Genomic DNA, 17,938 nt, shown 5'->3' on the forward strand with positions numbered 1-17,938 from the left:
GTATCCGTGATGTCACCCATAGGTTTCTGAAGAACCAAGCGGCAACCTCCCGCTCTCCCTCAGAAGCCAAGACGGAAGTAACTGAAACTGCAATTCATCAAAATTCCGCTAGTCCTGGCTCCATAATAGAGCGAATTTTAATTAAGCCCACTGTTAGAATGGCCAACTTTACAACAGAAAAAAGGTGTTTACAGCCTGGTACAAAGAACGATTTTGGTTCATATAGCTATTATTACCCTTCATGACAACTGTGAGGGGGGTGAATTTTTTATAACTCATTTGTTTCATTTATATTAGCTAATATTAAGTTTGCATAATTAAGGGCGTGGCCACCTGAGTGACAGCTAGGTCTCGCTGGTCGCCGTCACTTCACCTTAGCTGTTTGCGGCTGATTAGCCGCTGAACTCTGCATATTCATCGTATTTTCGTTTTGTTTTATGTGGCTTTACACAGTCAGCTGCCTTTTGGAATTATTTCTTACATTTATCAGATGATATGGCATGCTGTGTGCACTTAATTGTGCTCACAAACCATTCGCGTGGCCTCGTTTCCCATGTGAGTAAAGTTATATACTTGTATACCATCTCTATAAATGTATTTGTTTTATTTAAGATAATTTATCATTAATATTTTTTTCTTTAGATCCGTGAAGTACTCCAGAATGTGACAGATTGATTAGCTGTAGACTCTAGAACAGTCATCTGAAGCGTTATCAAACAGTGTTATGCCTGGATTTCATCAATAGTCTTTCATTTACTAACACACAGATCACAGCAGCTTACTTTATTCCGGTAAGGGGGCGGTACAAGGCAAACGTGTTAAACATGCGGCTCTGATATATAAATACTGACGGCGCCTCTGTTTCTGCAGACACTCAGTCGGTGCAGACTCGAGGTGGAAGATTAAGTACCGAAGACCGTCAAAGGTAAGATATGCGTGCATTTTTATTACCTTTTGCAAATCAGTATGAACGTGTGCTGCAGAATTGATATAAACAGATTATCTTAAACTGATTTAGGTTTAAATCACGGTCTCACGTAAAGAGTTTAACGCTTTATAAAATTGTGTGTCAGTTGAAGTCAGAATTATTAGCCCCCCGAAGAGAAGAGTTTTTCAACACATTACTAAACATAATAGTTTTCATAACTCATCTCTAATAACTGATTTATTTTATCTTTGCCATGACGAAAGTAAATAATATTTGACTAGATATTTTTCAAGACACTTCTATACAGCTTAAAGTGACATTTAAAGGCTTAACTAGGTTAATTAGGTTAACTAGACAGGTTAGGGTAATTAGGCAAGTTATTGTATAACGATGGTTTGTGTAGACTATCGGAAAAAATATAGCTTAAAGGGGCTTATTAACAGGGTTAATAATCCTGTTTTAAACTGTATTTGTAAATATATGTATACAGTTTGTGTATATGATACACTTTTTAGGTTACTGGAATGTGAACCTTGTCAAGCTTGTTAACCATGTTATTTGGCAGATGTTAACTTCATTAAACATTGACAGGTTTTATAATATAGCATATTTGCTGCTTTATCAAAGTAACAATTGAGTAAATGTCTACGTGTGTCCACGACTGAGGTTGCAGAGACCTACACATAGGTTGATATTAAAAATAAATATATTTATTATAAATATATTTATTCTAGTAGGGAAGTGTGAGGTGAACAAAATATTTCAGAGCTGATTTGATTTTAAAGTTATTAAGTTTGAAGTTATTTAATTAAAGAAAATATTGTTTTAAGAACGGATCACTAAAAAAGGAAAGAAAAAAGCCTCTCTCATCCATTTTTTTCATTTTGAGCAAAAGTTTAAACAGATTTTTTTCCATGCCTTGCTTTCCACTTTTAATGCCAATATTAGTAGAGTGTAGTGCAAATATTACTACGGTAATATTTACCATGTCTATAATATTGCTGAGGGCTTACTCACTGAGCCTTTTGATGTGGTTCAAGAACTCCTGATAGTAATTTGACACAACCGTTACACTTAAGCTTGCTTTTGATGGTTGAGGAGAATAATGACACCCCGCAGCATACACTGTTTTTGTAAATGAGCATTACTACATTTTTTGACCGAGCCTGTAAACCCATTTCCTGCCCAAGGGAAGTGACTGCTTTCTTGAATAAATTGCGCGTGGATGCCTTATAAACATTTTATAGACTTTTTTTGTAGTATTATTACAGGATAATTCACCCACAACAGATTTAGTTTTACAGTTATTTACTCACTCAAGTGGTTCTAGATTTTTATGACTTTCTTCTGATGAACACAAAACAAGGGGCATCATGGTGGCGCAGTGGGTAGCACAATCGCCTCACAGCAAGAAGGTCGCTGATTTGAGCCTAGGCTCTGCCAGTTGGCATTTGTGTGGAGTTTGCATGTTCTCCCCGTGTTGGTGTGGGTTTCATCCAGGTGCTCCATTTTCCCCCACAGTCCAAAGACATGTGGTATAGGTGAATTGAATAAGCTAAATTGGCCGTAGTGTGTGTGAATGCAATAGTGTATGGGTGTTTCCCAGTGTTGGGTTGCAGCTGGAAGAGCATTCGCTGCGTAAAACATATGCTGGATAAGCTGGTGGTTCATTCCGCTGTGGTGATCATTGATTAATAAAGGGACTAACTCGAAAAGAAGATTAATGAACACAAAAGAAGTGTAAAGAAGCTGTTATTGACATGCATTGTAGGAAGAAAATATACTATAGAAGTCAATTGGGATGAACATTCTTCGAAATATCTTCTTTTGTCTTCAATTTAAGACAATTATGACAGTTTAGATTTTTTTTTTTGTGAACTATACCTTTAACTCACCCATGTTTTTGCACAACCGAGTTTTTTCTTCTTTTATATTTAACTTTTTTAGAGGTGCACTGTCCCTTTAAGGACATTTATTGTGCTGTAACAGTAGAACACAAATTCTTAATGACTTAATCTTGAAATACAGATGTTTACAGGTTTAAAACTTTTAATGTGCTAATCATTCATCAGGCAAATTTAATCCAATATCATTTAATAATAATAATAATAATAATAATAATAATAATAATAATAATAATAGTTCCTTACATTTACGTAGCACTTTTCTGGACACTTTACACATTGGGTGGGGAAATCTCTCCATCCACCACCATTTAGAAGTCTGCACAAATAAAAAATGCTAACTGTTAATGTAATAATTAAAGTAAGACTGAAATATATAAATACCCTTGTTTTAAGATTTAAAAATGGACATGTTTACGTCTTTAACGGGATAGTTTACCCCAAAATAAATAGTTAAAATAAAAATTGTACGAAGCAATTATTTAATGAGTGCAAATCATGACTTTTTGAATAATAATTAATCAGGCCATCCAATATGCATGTTTTTCTCCAGAACATTAGAGAATATTTAAGGTTAAAAATCTTGGTTTCAGCTAAAATTGTCTTTTAAGTTTGTACTACATCTTGGATGGCCTGAGGAGGGTGAGTAAATCCTCATTTTTTGGTGAACTCATTGACCAGGCTGTCCACAGGGTCTTGAAATGTCATAAAAGTTGATAAATAGGCATGGGATGATAACCAGTTTCAAGGTTTCCCGCAGTTTGAAAAAGTCAAGGTTTTAAAACCGCATTCATTTTCTGGTATACCGTTTCTAAGGTATATGTAAAGGTTTTTTTTTTTAAATGTATTTTAATGTTTTGTAAAGATATCTGTGTTTTTAAACTAATGAAGCTAGCAGAAGTCAATGATTTATTTTAATTGTTTAGCCTGACATGTTTACTGCTCCAAGATATTATCAATATGAATTGTAAATTGAAAAAATGTTTTAATGAAATACTGTTTATCGTGTTCAGTGGGAAAAATACATTGTTTTTTCACTAAGACAAGAACTATAGTTAAAAAGAACTTATTTTAGAGCTGTAATCACAATACCGTGATAATTGTATCCAAGGTTATCATAACATTACAAACTTACACCGGCCCATTTCTGTCTATAAACCAATTTAGAGAAAATTAAGGCTCTTAAAAAGTTGTTTTTAAGGTATTAAATGTTGTATCATGTTTAAATTTTTCATCCTATTTGCCCAATTTTTTTTTAGTTTTAAGAGTTTAATCATTGCGCAAACATTGTGGCATTCCATAGATAAACACAATAGATAGCACATACGAACCCTGAGCATGCGTCAATCGTGCCGCCACATTTGTACAGTGCTCCCAGGACAAATGTCATTCAACCGCACTAGTCAAGACTAAAGCCAAGTGTAGTAACGAGAAAACAAAGCATTAAGGCAGAACATTTCATAGGTAAGATCTCATTTTTTATGGTTTTGTATGTTATGAACTTTTGTGCTCAACAAGTAACTGTTATTGATGATAGTATATACAGTCATTTACTGCACTGAGCATAAGGCAAAGTAGCACCAACCTGCACTAAATACTAGGCTTATGCTAGTTTTGTTGAATAAAATCAGCAAACAATGTAAATGAAATATGACAACAAGACACTGCGGTGCCAGAAACCTGTATTGTATTATTGTCGGCTATAAGTGAAGTAACGGCTAGTTTTTATAGTAACTTATAAGGGTGCCTGATAACATAACAGTGCCTACACTTCCATTTAGATCAGAAAGGTGGATATGCATATTGAGATGCAGGAATATCGATCGTTCACACGAATCGTTCATAACGGAGATTCATTCACAAACGAATCGCTCCCTCCGTTAGAATGAGAAGTGAAAGCAGGAGAGAGGGTGTGTTTTAGGACACGGATTAGATCAAATTTAACAGGGAGGGAGGATAGTCCATTTCCATACACACAAACACATGCTCTTTGTTAGGGCTGTGCAATTAATCAAATTTGGTTTCGATTTCGGCTTCTAGCGATTATGAAATACCATTAGTCAAGAAAACGATTATTGCATCATATACCGCTCCCTTTTCAGCTGTACACATTTGTTGCTCTGCAAAGCTCAGTTTTACATGAAAATGACTAAAAGCATGTGCTGTAATGTAATGTTTGCAGCACAGGATGCGCATCGTTCACTGATCTACATTCGAATCATACATATTTTTAAAAGTGCGGATGAGACCACATGCTCAGAGACGAGCAGAGCACACACATCTAAAGTCATCTTAATGTGAGCGCTTTAATGGTCAAATAGGCGTCAAAATGCGGAGTTTAGTGATTCTTCATATTAACACTCATTTTTGTAATAAACAAACGAGTTGAGAATCAAAAGACACGTGAAAGAGAAAATACTAATCAGAACTGGACTGCTCTTAAAGTGACAGCGCGCAATATTCTTGCTGCCGACTGTTTTTATCCAAGCGGCAACCTCCCGCTCTCCCTTAGGAGGCCAATACGGAAGTAACTGAAACTGCAATTCATCAAAATTCCGCTAGTCCTGGCTCCATAATAGAGCAAGTGGCAATTGAGCCCACTGTTAGAATGGCCAACTTTACAGCAGAAAAAAAGGTGTTTACAGCCTGGTACAAAGAACGATTTTGGTTCATATAGCTATTATTACCCTCCATGACAACTGTGAGGGGGGTGAATTTTTTTATAACTCATCCATTTCCTTTATATTAGGTTATATTAAGTTTGCATAATTAAGGGCGTGGCCACTTGAGTGACAGCTATGTCTCGCTGGTCGCCGTCACTTCACCTCAGCTGAATCCGGCAGATTAGCCACTGATCTCGGCATATTCATCGTATTTTTGTTCTGTTTTATGTGGCTTTACACAGTCAGCTGCCTTTTGGACTTATTTCTTACAATTATCAGATGATATGGGATGCTGTGTGCACTTAATTGTGCTCACAAACTATTCACGTGGCCTCGTTTCCCATGTGAGTAAAGTTATATACTTGTATACCATCTCTATAAATGTAATAGTTTTATTTAAGATCATTTATCATTAATATTTTTCTTTAGACCAGTAAAGCACTCCAGAATGTGACAGATTGATTAGCTGTAGGCTCTAGAACAGTCATCTGAAGCTTTGTCATGCAGTGTTATGCCTGGATTTCATCAATAGTCTTGCATTTACTAACACACACACACATCTGAAGTGTTTGGAAGTATTTCGCGTTTACCTCCTGTAGAAAAACGTCATAAGAGCAATGTTTAGTGGCTCAATGTATTACAACAGTGTTTTTGAAAGTCTAATCACTTTACTGATATAGTGTACAGCCAAGCACATGTGGTCAGAACACAAACGAGTCGCAGGTAATAAAGTATCAAGCGTTTCTCCCAAAGTAAAGTCTGTCTGCCAGGTCTAAGCAAGCTCCGCCCACTCTCCGCCTCTTTGCCCTTGTTTGGTATCCCGCCGTGGGTGCGATGACGCGCGAACAAAATGGCGACGGTTGGCCGCGCCTACTTGTGGCTTCTTTTGCGCTCTTCAGAAACCTATGGGTGACACCACGGATACTCCGTCCATATATTTTACAGTCTATGTTTTTATCATTAATCAAAACAACCAAACGAGAAAATCCCTCTCTGCTCTTGACTGAAGGACTTTTCTAGCTATAATTAAAGTTTTTTTTTCTTACAGTAAAGATGCTTAAAGCACAGATGCTTAAAGTTTATTTAATATTTTTATTTTATTGTGTTTATTTCTCTTTCCTTGTTTACAGGAGGAAAGTAACTGTATTTATACAGTTGAAGTCAGAATTATTAGCCCACCTGAATTATTAGAGACACTTTTCCCCCAATTTCTGTTTAACGGAAAAAATATTTTTTTTCCAACACATTTCTAAACATAATAGTTTTAATAATTCATTTGTAATAACTGATTTATTTTATCTTTGCCATAATGACAGCACATAATATTTGACTAGATATTTTTCACAATACAAGCATTCAGATTTAAGTGTGATTCAAAGGCTTAATTCGGGTAATCAGGCAAGCCATTGTAAAATAGTAGTTTCTTCTGCAGACAATCAAAAATATATATTGCTTAAGGGGGCTAATAATATTGACCTTAAAATAGGTTTCAAAATATTTAAACCTGCTTATATTATAGACAAAATAAAACAAATAAGACTTTCTCCAGAAGAAAAAATATTAGAGGAAATACTGTGAAAAATTCCTGAATCTGTTAAACATCATTTGGGAAATATTTATAAAAAAAATAAATAAATTCACAGGAGGGCTATTAATTTTGACTTCACCTGTAATCGTTTTGAATAATCGTGATCACCATTATTTTGGTCATAATTGTAATTATGGTTTTTTCCATAATTAAGCAGCCCTACTCTTTGTCGGCAATGCCCATATGGTCACTTATCCATCGAGTAAAGGGATGTAAAATGATAATTTTCATAATTAAAAAAAATATTTGCACACTGACCACCGGGAAAACTCTCGATTATACATATATGTATTTATGTTTACATATCTATGGCTCTGGATGGCAGTCCTCTATTGCACATTGGTTCCACATTCATTTCAAAGAAGCGCTACCCTGTACTAAAATGGCGGCATCTATTGATGCACTCCTTCCAAAAGACAACAGTGTAGGCAACATCTAATGTAAATATCTATGGTGGTATTCTATGTAGTTCTCCGCTCCTCACTAACTGCAGCATTACAGCTCTAGTCCCTTTACAGACAACTCATCCCATTTTCTTTTTGTTGTTCTTTTAAAATAAATGATCAGATGATGTGTATGTGGTGTGTGACTCTACTTAACAAAAACAGAAACAAGTATTGCGAATTTGCCCTTCTTATTCATCTAAGATGGTTGCAAAATAGTTTTGCAGTCTTACAATAAATATATAGTAAATATAAGTTAAAGGTCTCAAAAAAGGATAACGTCTTAAAATATATGGAAAAAACCTTTTAATAAGTCCTCAAAGGTGCCACGAAGTGCTTTGAAATATGCATTTTTGTTCGATGTTTGACGTAATCTCAACTGAAACATGAAGAGAGGGTGGGACATATTGTAGCTCCTCCCCTTTTTAAAAGCAGCCAGTAGCGTTTTGTTTAATCACCCCTGTGCCAGTGAGAGTGGTTGAGCTCAAGCGCATCAAATGAAAAGCCAATTAGAAGTGTCTTGAAGGGGGCGGAGCATGTCAGATACTAGAGAGCATTTGATTGGTTATTATTTGATGAGAAACTGTAGTATGAGGTGACGTGAATAAAACCGTTGATCCATTTAGGCAGAAGTGGCAAACTACAAGTGTTGCATGTTTATATCAGTTTTATATCTTCTAAACACTAATTATATCACTGTATTGGTGCACGCTAGCTTATAGATATCCTAAAAACAAACAATACTGATACTAACATCTAAAATACTTTATTTTAATTTCATAGGATTCACTTGTTTCTTTGTCTTGCTTTTTGTTTTGGTCTTCAGCTTTTACAGTCTTTATAACCAGTTTGTCTTTGCATATTTTTGTTTAACAGTGACCAAAAAGAAGCAAAATGAAACTTCTCGGCAGTTCTTCAGCACTACTGTCAACCAGTACGGGAAGATATGTGTGCTGTCAGACCATGTCACCAACGTCCTATCAGCTGGTCGCCAAGGAACAACAGAAGCCTGAGAGGTCCAGTAAAGGTCTGAACATAAGCTTCATTCTCAATCAATTCTTTAAATATCCCATGAAATTAAAATAAAGCATTTTAGATGTTAGTATCAGTATTGTTCGTTTTTAGGATATCTATAAGCTAGTGTGCACCAAAACAGTGACAAAACTTGCATTTAGGAGATATAAAACTGATACAAACATGTAAAGCTTGTAGTTTGTCACTTCCACCAAAATGGGTCAACAGTTTAAAGCTACGGTCACACCGGGCTTTGTGCGTGCGAAATTCTGTCGTGCGGCGCTGTGAAAAGGGGCGGGATCAAACAAGATCATTAGACATTAAAAAAAGAGAGCGATTGCTCCATGTTTTAAATTTCTGTCCAGAGAGGTCGTGTTTTGATCCTCGATTGGTCTTACGCAGTCAAGTGATGCGATTTCGCAGGTTAGAGTTCACCAAGCTTAAACTTTGCACCGCAGCAACCTGCGAAACTTGACGCATGACCCCGCGTTTCCGGTCTGATGCATTCGCGTGTGTATGAATGGAAGTCTATGGGAAGAAAAGTCAAGTGTGACCACAGCTTAATTCACGTCACCTCATACTACAGTTTCTCATCAAATCTTGACCAATCAAATGCTCTCTAGTATCTGACATGCCCCGCCCAGTTCAAAACGCTTTTCATTTGTTTTTCATTTGATGCGCTTGAGCTCAACCACTCTCACTGGCAGAACGGTGATAAAACAAAACGCTATTAGCTGTTTTTTTTTAAATTAAGGGGGGGGGGGTGCTACAATACTATAATAATTATAATAATAATAATACATTTTATTTGTACAGCACTTTTCCCTCATGCATGCAACTCAAAGCGCTTCACAAACTACAAACAAGCATTAAACCACAAAAAATAATGTTTAGACAAATAAAGCAAAACAATTCTATTCAATTCACCTTTATTTGTATAGCGCTTATACAATGTAGATTGTGTCAAAGCAGCTTCACATAAAAGGTCACAGTAAATAGGAACAGTGTAGTTCAGTTTGTAGTGTTTAAGTTCAGTTCAGTTTAGCTCAGTTCAGTGTGGTTTAATAATCACTACTGAGAGTCCAAACATTGAAGAGCAAATCCAACGATGCGCAGCTCTATAGATCCTGAACCATGCAAGCTAGAGGAGACAGCGGAGAGGGAAAAAATCTTCAGTAATGGCGAAAATGAAGAAAAAAAACCTTGAGAGAAACCAGGCTCAGTTGGGCACGACCATTTTAATTTCTCCGCTGGCCAAACGTCTTGTGCAGAGCTGCAGTCTCAGTGGCGGAATGACAACAAATATCTACTCGGATAAAAGCATACATGTACACGCATATATGCATATATCCACACAATCACACACACCATAGTTCTTACATATGCATGCACACACCGTACATGCATACATCTACACAATATACATAAAATGCATACACTTCACAAACTGTTGCATTCACACTCAATTTTAAAAAGATGTGTCTTAACACGCTTTTAAAAAACATGAACGCTGCTGGATTCTTTCACTTCATTTGGGAGACAATTCCACATTTTTGGAGCATAGTGACTAAATGAAGTGCTGCCAGGTTGCATCAGGTTTACAGAGTGAAATTATAAAAGTCCAGCGCTAGAAGAGTGCAGCAAACGGTTTGGATTATATTTTGTTAAGCAGTCAGAAATGTAAGAAGGTGTCAGGTTGTGTAGTGCCTTATAAACTAATAAAAGAATCTTAAAATCTATCCTTTGGTGCACAGGTAACCAGTGTAATTCTATTAATGCTGGTGTGATATGTTCTCGTTTCTTCAATTTTATTAAAACTCTGGCTGAATCATTTCATATCAGTTTCATATCAACTTCCTTATAGAACCCTTAGGTAAACCAGTTTAAATAGCATAGCAATAATCAAGCTGAGAGAAGATAAAAGCATGAATTAATTTCTTATCATCAAAAGATAGGGAAGAACGAATTCTGGCAATATTTCTCAAATAAAAACATGTTTTGTAACTTGGTTAATGTGAGATTTTAAATTAAGATCACAATCAAAAATAACACCCAGGTTCTTTAATTATTTTTTGGATATTAAACCTAAAGAACACAATTCTGCTTCAATCCTCTCTCGCTCAGGTTTTTTGCCCACAATAATAATTTCAGTTTTATCTTTATTCAACTTCCATTGTACAATATTTATTGCAGCAGTGTCTCTGGGCTCAACAGAAATGTATAATTGTATGTCATCAGCATAAAGATGATAATTCATGCCATATTTCTGAATTATACTCCCCAAGGGAAGTGTATATATAATGAAAATAGACTTGGGCCTAGGATAGCCTTGAGGAACACCATATAATATATTATGTTCTTGTGATGTATATTCATCTATATTTACTAAAAATGTCCGTTCTGTAACATATGTACTAAACCAGTTTAAAACTTTCCCAGAGATACCTACAAGTTTTTCCAGTCTGTGAATCAAAATGCAATGATCAACTGTGTCGAATGCTGCACTTTAATCCAGAAGAATTAAAACTGATGCATTACCTTTATCCAAATGTAATCGCATGTCATTTACTACTTACAGTAGAGCTACTGTATGTCCCACCCTCTCCATGTTTTGGTTGAGATTACGTCAAACATCGAATAAAAGTGCATATTTCACAGCACTTCACGGGACCTTTTAAATGGCTGTTTCTCATTATGCGTTCTGCAGCGGTCTTGCGTCCTCGTGGTCTCGTGTAACGTCATCATCAGCTGCCAAAGTTCAGTTCCAATACTCAAGATCGCAAGAACAGAGGACACGTAAAAAGATTATGGCTGTATCAATGGCCCCAATCAAAACATTATTAATTTTGAATGATTTTATCAAAATTAATTTATTTGCATGATATATTCCACCATACTTCCCACTTGGGAAAAGTATGACAATGTAAAGAACGACACGAGTACAAACTCATGTGCAAAGCTGACTCTGATACCCTTTATCTTTCTGGAATTTTTAAAGAAAAGCTGAATATGGCAATCCCTCTATGAATTAAAGTTTTCTTCTGCCCCAAAGTAATTTTATCCTCTTTATTAAACTTTTAATGGCCTTCAGCAACAGAATCATTTCTTATTGACTTCTTATTCTTATTTAGCTGACAAATAAAAAAATTTTTGAATAATTTTCTTTTCAGTGTGTTAAAGTAAAAAAAATCTTACTATCCATGTGCACCACTGACAGGCCAAATCTGCTCTCTCTCTCTTTCCCTCTCTCTTTCTGCTGTAGTGTTGGTGCTGCTGAGAGATTGAGACACAGCGTCAAAATTTGCGCATAGAGTAATGCAAAAACGAATACAATTAATATGTAAAGCAAAAGCAGAATCTCGGACGTGTCCAGGAAAAAAGGATGTATCGTCACCCCAAATAATGAGCTGGGTCAGTCTATTTAGAAAAAGGCTTTTCTTTTCCACGTGACCCCGCGCTCTTCTCAAAGCTAAAGTCAGAACAGCAGTTCTGTATCCAGCTCGTCTCTGTGGGTCTGCATGCAGAGCATGTGAGTCTGTGGCAGTGTTCTCAGTTTCTCACACACACAGAACCGGGCCGCTCAGGTAAAGTCGGTGTGAGAAGCGCTGATGTTGAATTGGGTATCACAGTGGACGCGCCACGATATGCCATTCATGGCCAAATAGTAGACATTTTATATGAGGCTTGCACGGTTTGCGATAAGGTGCCTTGCGTTGCTTAGCAACGTATTCAAAGCAATGTAAAGACCGCTTGACGTGAAGTAACTATACCAGTAGAGATGTGCTGTTGTTGATCACGCAAGTCACAATAGATTTACAACGTAATATACCATAACTTGGTGCGAAGAGCATGTTGTTTTACCCAGGCCGAGTGAATTAAGTCATCAATCAAGCTTATTAAAATCGTATTTTTTTCTTAAATTGCACATGTGCGACTAAATAAATTTTTCCAATTCGCACACGTCTATTTTTAGTCGTAAATGCGAGCGAAATGGTCGCACTGTCGAGCCCTGCTTTCTAAATTTTTGCAAATTTGAAATACATTAGTTATCATATGTTTCGTTGCAAGTTTCAAATGACAAATCCACTAGAGGGTGCTGTCTACATTTTTGCAAATGTGAAATGCATTAGTTATCGCACGTTTCATTGCATGTTTCAGATGACAAATCCACAAGATCCACAATACATTAGTTATTGTATGCTTCGTTGCATGTTTCTAGGCATGGGCCGGTATAAGATTCTGATGATATGATAACCTTGGTTAAATATATCTCGGTTTTACGGTAGTGTGATTACTGCTCTAAAATATATTATTTTTAAATGTCTGGGTAAAAAACAAAAGTTTTTATTTGATTTGAAAACAATTATATTTTATTTTTGAAAGATTTATAATATTTTGGAACAGTAAACATGTCAGGCTAAATAATTCAATTGAATCATTGACTTCTGTCTTCATTAGTTTCAAAAACACCGATTTCTTTACAATTTAAAAAGGCATGTTTGAATATTTGTTCTATTTGTAAATAATAAAATAAATGTAAATAAAAAATCTTACACCTAATTTAATAATTAATACCTAATTTTAGTTTATAGTTCTGTTTTGATGGCGAGTAGAAGCTTTATATTTGCTGATGTTATTAGCGAATGCTATTATAATGTGTAATGTTTCCATTGTGCCCTATTTTAATGCTAGCAAAATCATTTGTCTTTTCTTTTCCAGTCACGGTGTATAAATTTAGGTATAATGAAGATAAAGACATCTGCATGGCGTTTTGCTTTGAGAAAGGAAAGCACTCCGTTTTCCCTGTTATTACTCATGATGATAAAGTCGATTTTAAGGTAAAGACTGGTTTATTGTTCTTATTAGATGCTTTGTCAGATGGTTTAATGCAGATGGAACATTTCTAATGAAGTATTCTGGTTCTCTCATGCACAGACTTTGACCACAGATGAGATTGCTGGGGGAAACTTTGACGAGTCGTTCTTATTTAAACTGGGCGAGGGAAGAAACAGCCCATTTAAGAGCTTGGAATCTGTGAATAAACCCGACAAGTACCTGTGTGTTGATCAAAATAAAGTGACTATCATATCAGAAGACATGCCGGATTTTAGAGTTCATGACCTCTGTGAGCGCAAAGGTAATTTTGGCAAATATGTGCAACTGGAACGCTAGATATTAAACTTCTTTCATATGTTAAACTGATGTGGTGACATTTGTACAGTAAGATGATCATCTATCCATTAATTTTTCTAATACATAGTGTTACAAAGTACCAACTGCCAACCACTCAGCAGGATCCTGGACCAGACAACCTGTTCCCGTGAGAAATCAGTGGAACAATCTAAGTGCTCTAACAGAAAAGGGTAACTATATTAGTAGGGTTTGCTTTTATATAGAGTAGCTCCATAAGAGTGGGATATTGCTATAAATATGTTGCGAAATTCCAGTTCAATTAAAGTTTATTTGTATAGTGCTATTCACAATAAATGTAATTTTAAAGCAGCTTTACAGAAGGTGCATTGTATTACAATCAAATTCGGAAAACTTATGGTTATTAGTTACCATAACTTTATTAGTTACTAATAACTTTAACTAGCAACTAATAGCTTTTAGCAGTTAAAGGTTTTATATACACCAACAGTACCGGGTTGGACCCCCTTTTGCCTTCAGAACTGCTTTAATCCTTCATGGCATAGATTCAACAAGGTACTGGAAATATTCCTCAGAGATTTTGGTCCATATTGACATGATAGCATCACGCAGTTGCTGCAGATTTGGCGGCTGCACATCCATGATGGCTATCTCCCATTCCACCACATCCCAAAGGTGCTCTACTGGATTAAAATGTGGTGGCTGTGGAGGCCATTTGAGTACAGTGAACTCATTGTCATGTTCAAGAAACCAGTCTGAGATGATTCACGCTCACGATGCTCAATTGGTACTAATGAGCCCAAAGTGTGCCAAGAAAATAACCCCCACACCATTACACCACCACTACCAGCCTGAACTGTTGATACAAGGCAGGATGGATCCATGCTTTCTTGTTGTTGATGCCAATTTTGACCCTACCATCCAAATGTTGCAGCAGAAATCGAGACTCATCAGACCAGGCAACAGTTTTTTTTCTAATCTTCAATTGTCCAATTTTGGTGAGCCTGTGTGAATTGCAGCCTCAGTTTCTTGTTCTTAGCTGACAGGAGTGGCACCTGGTGTGGTCTTCTGCTGCTGTAGCCCATCTGCCTCAGGGTTGGACATGTTGTGCATTCAGAGATGCTCTTCTGCATATCGCCGTTGTAACGAGTGGTTATTTGAGTTACTGTTGTGTTTCTATCAGCTCAAACCAGTCTGGCCATTCTCCTCTGACTTCTGCCATCAACAAGGCATTTGCCTCCACAGAACTGCCACTTACTGGATTTTTTCTCTTTTTCTGACCATTCTCTGTAAACCCTAGAGATGGTTGTGCATAAAAATCCCAATAGATCAGCATTTTCTGAAATACTCAGACCAGCCCGTTTGGTACCAACAACCATGCCACATTCAAAGTCACTTAAATCACCTTTCTTGCCCATTCTGATGCTCAGTTTGAACTGCAGCAGATCGTCTTGACCATGTCTACATGCCTAAATGCATTGAGTTGCTACCTTGTGATTGGCTAATTAGAAATTTGCCTTAACAAGCCGTTGGACAGGTGCACCTAATAAAGTGGCCGGTGAGTTTATAAACCTAGTTAACCAAGAGTTATACAGTATATAGCTGATGTCTATATGTGCATGATTAATAAAGTATTTGTATATTCAAATATGTATTGGAAGTTGATGTATACCGTTTTAATGTGGTATTCACGATTGTCTCATTGACCGCTCTTTAAAGCACACTTTTGATTGATGTATAGGTAAGCCCTCCTGTGAAATTTTCATTCTTTTTCATATAGTTCTCAGGGGATGTTTAACGGAGGAAGGAAATAGTTATGGTATTTTCTATTATGGTTTATAAGGTCAATATTATCAGCCCCTTTAAGACTTTAAAAGTTTTTTATCATTGGCTACATAACAAAACTCTGTTGTTTAGTGACTTGTCTGATTAACCTAACTTGCCTACTTAATCTAAGTACACCTTAAAATTGCACTTTAAGCTGAATACAAATACAGCAGGTAAGATAAGAATGGAACATGTCACCATTTTTCTCACAAAACCAATTTCTAAAGGTGCCGTTGGCGTTAAATTTTCACCAGGTGTTGTTAACAACCAAAGGGATTCATATATGCAAAGAAAACAAATCTTATTAGTTTGCAAATGAAGTTATGTGTAATAAAATGAATTGTCAAAAAGTATTGAACACATGAAGGAAGGGAGGTGTAGAAAGGCAGTGATAGCCCAGACAGCAGCTGAAATCTCTCTGTAGTTCTTCTGCAAGCCTCTGCCCTTCCTCATTGTATATGAATAATAGCTGCTTCAATCCAACTTCTACATAAGCAGGATGATGAAGATGAAACCAGGGTGGACATTTCACCAAGACAATGATTCAAAACACAGCCAAGACAACTCAAATGCTTTTATAGAATCAAGCTGTAGAATGGCCCAGCCAATCACCTGATCCGAATCCAATAGAAAATACTAAATAAAGCTCAGATTTGATAAACGAGACCTACAGAACAATCAAGATTTTTACAATATGTTGAATGCAAATCACCGCTGAGCAATGCACATGACTTTATTCTACATATGAGAGGTGTCTTTAAGCTGCCATCACCAAAAAAGCCTTTTATATCAAGTCTTAAATACATTTCAGTAGCTCAGTCCTTTCTCCTTGTGTCATTTCATTGTTATTACACATGACATGATTTAAAAATATTTGTCTTTTTTTTTTTTTTTTTTTTTTTTTGTTTGTATTTGGGTTTTACCAAATCTGGTTCAATTCCATGTCAACAGCTCCTTTAGAAATATTACTCCCAGGAAAAAACATGACGTGCTCAATACTTATTTTCCCTGCCGTATCTGACAAAATAGCAAGTAAAATGTTATAATGTCATCCTCAAAATAAATAAGTTATTAGAAATTATTAATACCATTATACATTATAAACAGGGCTTAGGAAATATTTGAAAAAACTAACTGTGTGTGTGTGTGTGTGTGCGTGTGTGTGTGTGTGCGTGTGTACAGTATGTATGTATTCACATCAGAAGAGTTTATACTTGGCATTTGTTGAATTAATCCAAATTTTCAGTTAACAAATTGCATTTTCTGCAATTAATGTTCTAAATAACAGTGTATTTATTTAAATATGTTGAATTATTTTCATAATTTTACTAAAATATACAACTTTTTTGTTTTTTTAGAGAAAGCAAGAGGATGAAGTTTTCTTCGAAGAGCTGTTTCTCTTTTTGTCTCTGATCGTTTTCTTCAACAAAAGGCTGTAATCTGCCTTCATCATCCTTCTCCTTGAGCAAAAGGAAACCTGGACACTGACAATATCTGTGATTTCTGAAGCAGGAGCGCAGGGGTTAGTCCTTTTGCAGTTCTGTAAAAATCTGTTAAATTCTTACTGTAAAAAAACCTGCATATTATAGTTTTTTCACAATGAAAGTGTAGCTATTCTTTTAAAGAAAGCTTATCAAATCTATCCATAAAACATCCCTTTAACGTCGTTTTCTCCAGTGCTTGAATCATACCTGGTTATGCAATTTCCTGACACGTCTGATTATGCTAACTTTGACCTCTGACTGTATTGTTTTATTATGAAAGGCTGGGATGTGGTTACAATAGTTACCAAAATACACCAAAATAAATAGATACCTTTATCGACCATATAATTACAAACAGGATATTTTCTTTCATGTTTAATATTTTAATTTAACAGGAAGTAGTAAATTGTCATTTAGGGCTGCACAATATATCACTTTGGCATCGATCTCGCAATGTGATCATTCGCAACAGTCACATCGCAAGATCTGCAATGTCAAGTTCTGCTTCAGTTTATTCACCCCTCAGGAAATTTGAGTGGAATTATAGCTGACCAAGTACCATCTTGTTGAGCGATGGTGAAGTTTAACCTATATAGAGTGAAACAGTGTTTGTTTGCTTTGTTTTTAAGGCCTGTGACTAGGCCCACATGGAATCTGCACGTGTAGAAATTCCACAGATTTCCGCAGTTTTTTAGCCCATCTTTAATTCTGTTTATTTACTATAGTAAATGTGTGTAAATCTATATTTATTCAGTTTTTAAGTTAATTACAGTAATATTATTGATTAATATGAAAATGTTCATCTGATTTATGTACAATGCAGTTTGTACAGTAATATTTTCTATCTTTTAGTAGATTATATTATATGAGAGACTTGCTTTGTTCACCACATAAAGTGAATCTCATTGGATTAGCATTTTAAACATTAAATAAAGT

The 17,938-nt window shown here is 35.9% G+C and overlaps 1 protein-coding gene across 2 annotated transcripts; it reads left to right on the forward strand.

Moving 5' to 3' along the window:
• The first annotated feature begins 717 nt into the window (after window positions 1-717).
• Window positions 718-17,790, forward strand: LOC130228428 (uncharacterized). 2 transcript variants are annotated; one of them, XM_056456856.1, is made up of 7 exons: window positions 718-791; window positions 871-925; window positions 8,403-8,553; window positions 13,260-13,378; window positions 13,476-13,677; window positions 13,801-13,903; window positions 16,877-17,790. In XM_056456856.1, the coding sequence occupies exons 3-7, from the start codon at window positions 8,421-8,423 to the stop codon at window positions 16,929-16,931; spliced, it is 612 nt and encodes a 203-aa protein (XP_056312831.1). In that variant the 5' UTR covers window positions 718-791; window positions 871-925; window positions 8,403-8,420; the 3' UTR covers window positions 16,932-17,790. The 2 variants fall into 2 exon arrangements, with proteins under 2 accessions (XP_056312831.1, XP_056312830.1); XM_056456855.1 differs by lacking the exon at window positions 718-791 and having other exon boundaries at window positions 844-925.
• Window positions 17,791-17,938: the final 148 nt, after the last annotated feature.

Source organism: Danio aesculapii, chromosome 5 (assembly GCF_903798145.1).
Source record: "Danio aesculapii chromosome 5, fDanAes4.1, whole genome shotgun sequence".
NCBI lineage: Eukaryota > Metazoa > Chordata > Actinopteri > Cypriniformes > Danionidae > Danio > Danio aesculapii.